The sequence below is a fragment of the Hydra vulgaris genome, chromosome 04 (genome assembly GCF_038396675.1).
Source record: "Hydra vulgaris chromosome 04, alternate assembly HydraT2T_AEP".
NCBI lineage: Eukaryota > Metazoa > Cnidaria > Hydrozoa > Anthoathecata > Hydridae > Hydra > Hydra vulgaris.
The window spans coordinates 12,952,501-12,957,598 of NC_088923.1; the positions used below are offsets into that span (position 1 = coordinate 12,952,501).

The following is a 5,098-nucleotide window of genomic DNA, read 5'->3' on the forward strand; positions in this document are numbered from 1 at the left end:
AAAAAAACGTGTTTTATATATTTTTATTTATTTATTAATATTAAAGTAAATAATAGCGAGTAGCAAAAAAACACAGCATCTTAATCTAGTTCCTAAAAAAGAAATTAAAAATGCTTGCATACTTCATCAAGGAGAAGTTGCTCATAATAATAATTAACTGCGAGGTTTTACTGAAAATGCGCTTGCGAAAGTGAAGAATGCTTGGTAAGTCACAAACTAATTGTCCAACTCAATTTATTATAGTGAAGAATGCTTGGTAAGTCACAAACAATTGTCCAACTCAATTTGTTATTGTCCAACTCAATTCTATATATACGCCTAAAATAATGGTACGGAAAAAACAATAAATAGCATGGATTTGATAATAATATTTTTTTTTACTATAGTCATATTCGAAATGACTTTAAAATCATGAACATTCTACCTGATACGTGCAGGGCCGTACTAGGCCAACTTTGCGCTTCGGGCAAGCAAATAAAATTGCGCCCCCCTCCCAAAAAAATATACAAAAAACACATTATATATATATATATGTTTACATGAAAAAAAATTAATCATTGATCACAAAATTTATCGCATCAAGTTAAAAGAACAATTTGTCACCAATGTTTCACAAACTTCAGTTCAAGGTCACTTTTCTGGCTTTTTTGGAGGCAAAGTCACTAATGACATCATCAAAAACAAGTGCGTTGGCCACTTCATGTTCAATTGAAACTACTGCCAGACAAGACAAACGTTCTTGTCTGGCAGTAGTTTAGAATGTCCACTGAGGAAGTCAAAATCAGAGGATACTGCAGACATAGCTTCAAACCGCCACTCAATTTGTGTGAGAATGCTGTCAAACACAAGGTTGCACTGGGATCCGAAATCTGTTTCTGGTGACAAACGGCAAAAGTCATCTTCAGCTTCATAAAGTGCCATCTGCTTCACTTTGCGCTTTCTCTTCATAGGAAAGTCTCCTTCAATTCCAATTTGGATAGCTGTTTCTGCAGCAGCTTTGATAATGTTGTCCACCCCAACATCTCTCAGATTCTGAATGGAAGCCTTCAGTCCTTTCATTTTTTTTGCTGCAATGTCAATTGAAATGTTTTTAGACTGAAGCAGTTTGTTTTCCCGGTCAATTAAAGAAAGAATTTGACACCAAAAATCCAACAAACACAGAAAACTGAAATCAATTTGAATGATGAGCTCTTTTGCACTGCAAACTGAGACAGCATTTGTCTTGGGAGTGTGAATTATGGATTCCAAAACTTGAAGAACTTCTTTTATTTGTCTGTGTAGTGGGATGATTGCTTCTTTTTTGGCAGACCATCTTGTATCACTATTTCCCTTTAGTGAGATCGCCAATGTTTTCATCAGTTTTTCCCATCTTAAGGTAGAACTTGAGAAAAAAATAAAGATGGCTTGACTTTTTCCAAAGAATGTAATCATGAGCGGAGAAATTTCAGCAGCATGGACACCAACAAGGTTTAAAGTGTGAGCTGCACATGGAACAAATCTTGCAAACTCATTTAGAGAATGGATGTGAGCTTGGACGCCATTATATTTTCCAGACATATTGGCTCCATTGTCGTAACCTTGGCCCCGACAATCAGAAATGCTCAGGCCATCCTTCTCCAGTTTTTCGGTGATTTCAGCTGCAAGGCCCTTTCCAGTTTTTTCGTGAGATTCAATGAAGTCCACAAAGCTTTCCTCAATTGTACAGGTTTCCTCAGTGATGTGGACATACCTGATTATTTGGGTCATCTGCTCTTTGTGGGAGTCATCTGGAGTGCAGTCAAACAAAACAGAGTAGTATTTAGCTTCTCTGACATTTGACAAAATTTCATTCCTGACTTTCTGCCCAAGTAATTCAATCAGCTCACTTTGAATTCGAGGAGAAAAGTAGGATGTTGTGGTTTTCTTTGCCTTAACGGATGCAACGTGTTCACCCACTAAAGGATAATAATGGCTTATCAGCTCAATTAAGTTCAGAAAGATGCTACTGTTTTGCTCTCCAATTACTTCTGTTGAACCCCGAAGGGCAAGATTGTTCTTGGCACAGAACAAAATTGCATCAACAATCACTTTCAAGATATCTCTCCATTTTTTCCTCTCTCCGTTGATAACTCTCTGCAGATCAGAATCCAAGGTCTTTCCTTCTTTGAGATTTTTTTCCAGATTTTTCCAATCAGAATAGCATCTTTGGTGTTCATTGCTGTTTTTGTGTTCTGGAATTCTTGGGTTTAGTTTTTTCCAGTCACAAAATCCTTTTGAAATTTCTGAAAAATTGTTGGTTTTTGTCGTTGAAAATAGCAGACAACAAAAACAAAACAAAGAATCTTTTTTGTTGCTGTACAGCAGCCAGTAGCCAACAAATTTTTCATCATTGGGATGAATTTTTTCATACCATTTTGAGCTGAAGTGTCGCATTCTGTTGTCAAAGTCACAAAGTGTGTTTGGGAAAAATTCTCTTCTTTCTTGCTCCGGCCCATGCTGAATCAAAAAGCACCTTGTTTTATCTGTCATTTTATGCCATGTAGCTGGATCACTGTGTTGAAAGCTTTCTCCTGAGGTTGCTGAAATTTCTGAGATTTCAGGAGGAAATTCACTGTTGCCCATTTCAAAGCTGAGAATTTCTATCTTCTTGTGCTTCTGAATCATTTGGTCCAAATTCGTCTCGACTTTGGCCAATGAAAATCTCCTCTTCAGTTAATTCCAATGGATGATATGAATTTAAGTCAGTAATTAAAGATGTAGCAGCAACTTCAGCTGTTGAATCAATATCAACTTCATTGCAAATATCCTCTGAAATAATATGTTTTTCCACAGAAGAGTTTGTTACCAACCACTTCTTGAAACAATTTCATAGTTTTGCGTCACTTTCAAGACGGTCTCTTCGTTTCTTCTTCAGATTCAGCACCAGATAATTTTTTTGCACGATTCATTGTAAAAAATAATGTTCAGAAAATACAACTTTTTATTTTTTAATTGCGCTCTTCTATTATTTGTTTTTTCTTTTTTCTTTTCTTCTCCATCTTTATTTTTATTATTATTTGCTTACTTTACTTTCTTTAGCTTTCATTTCATTTGTTTCTTTAATTAAGCCGCTTAAATTAGGCGTTCTTTTTTTTAAATTCGAAGTTCTTTTTGTCTTTATTTTTTTCTTTTTAGAATAATTTTTAATGTGTGCGTTAAATTAATTTATATGATCCTTAATGAATCATTTGTTTTATTATAAATAATTATTGGTTTTTAATTGTCGTTCTTAAATTCAGCACCAGATAATTTTTTTGCACGATTCATTGTAAAAAATAATGTTCAGAAAATACAACTTTTTAGTGTTTAAGGGCGCTCTTCTGTTTGGTAAATGAGCTTTTATTTTAAAGTTCGTCAGGAGGCGCAATTTTAATTAATTTTCTTATCAACATAAAAGTGACGCCACGCAAATTAGTTTCATAATGTGAAAAATAATTAATTAATTTGGGGAATTTTGCGCCCTCCCAATTTTGGCGCCTCAGGCCGCGGCCCGGCTGGCCCCGCCCTTGGTACGGCCCTGGATACGTGCCCAACAACTCTCTTGTTCCATCAAAGATGTTACGATAAGTATGTAAATGTAAAAACATTAAACATTCTACAACATTGGAAAAGTAGAGCAGAAAAAGTCAACGAAAATGTAGGCGTGGATAATGCATCCTCATTTAAGCGCAGAATCTCAGCTCGGAAAAAAGATAGATCAGGTAAATTCAAAAACCCTTGGGTGGGAATTGAAAAGCAAATAATATTACCCACAGTTTTCACGTTTTTTATTGTTTTATGTACTACTTCAAAGTTAAAATAATTCCCTTGTTTTAGGAAAAAATATTGCGGATGAAAAATGTTGCATTTGCTATCGCAAAAAGACTAATAAAGATAGGAATGGGTATGAAACGCTTACAAAATGCGTAACGGAAAGTGCAACAAACATGTTAACAGAAAACGCTGTAGGTAAAGCTGACAACCTACGACTCATGGCCATGAGTCGTAGGTTGTCAGCTTTACCTACAGCCATATGGCTAGTATATCGGAAACAGAATGGCAAACCATAATTTCCTTAGAGTTATATTATCATTGGTCTTGTTACCTTAAATATACAAGACCCCAAAAATCTCCTTTTATTATGACAGAAGATGCAATTATGCATTTTCTCTTCGACTATGTGAAAGAACACGTATTATACAATTTAGAGATTATTCATACAAGTAAGCTATTTGAATTTAACAAAAAAAACTTAGTAAAAGAGGAATTGTCAAAATAATCTGTTTTGTTACGTTATAAATTATTTATGACGTAACAAACGGCCATCATCGATGCTCTAAACACGTGTTATTAGGGTTAAGTACCAAACGATAAACTGGATCAAAAGAGTTAGTGAAATGGCTAAGTAAATTAGGACATGAATTTTCTTATGATGAAGTAAATTATTTACAAACATTTCTTGCACAAAATGCAATGCAAAATCAAATTTTTAAAAGTTTTTGTCCTTCTGTTCTACTGCCCTCAAAATTTGTGACCTTCGTTTGGGACAACAACAACATAAATCCTGAAACTTTAAAAGGAACTTCTATGCACGTCACAAATGGAATTGTCATTCAGTTACAAAATATTGGACAAGTACACAAAAACAAGTTAATGAAATAATTTCAAGAAAAAGAGAAAGATTTTTTAAGGCAATTGAGAAAGAGTTGCCTCTGTACGTAAAGCATAATCGAGAAGAACCAGATTACATACGTCAAACAAACGCGTTATCAAAAGACGGTAAGACAGAGAAGCTGGATTTCTTTTGGACCTTGCTATATCATTTTTCTAATGATATCCTAAGTTGGACTGGGTTTAACTACCTAATTACACCTAAAAGGATATCAGAAGACATCTACACAATATTAGCTATCTTCCTGCTATTAACTCATCGCCTACAAACTTGAGCACAGTGCTTGAAGTTCTGCTCCAGTCCAAAGCTAAAGCCGAGAATCTTGGTCTCACAGAGACTGACGTTGTCATGGATCAAGCTATATATGCAAACGCGGTGGAAATCCTGATGAACCGTAGTCATATTGATCTTAAAATATTTATTGTCCTT

General features: G+C 34.9%; 1 protein-coding gene across 1 annotated transcript; it reads right to left on the minus strand.

Annotated features, from left to right (window-relative positions):
* Positions 1–714: 714 nt before the first annotated feature.
* On the minus strand, positions 715–2,601 carry LOC136079194 (zinc finger MYM-type protein 1-like). Its single transcript, XM_065794915.1, has one exon. It carries the CDS (start codon positions 2,599–2,601, stop codon positions 715–717), a length of 1,887 nt encoding a protein of 628 aa, XP_065650987.1.
* Between the last annotated feature and the right edge of the window lie 2,497 nt (positions 2,602–5,098).

Excerpts from the sequence above, each read along its gene's own strand:
- LOC136079194 (XM_065794915.1), bottom strand. The coding sequence starts at position 2,601 with ATGGGCAACAGTGAATTTCCTCCTGAAATCTCAGAAATTTCAGCAACC.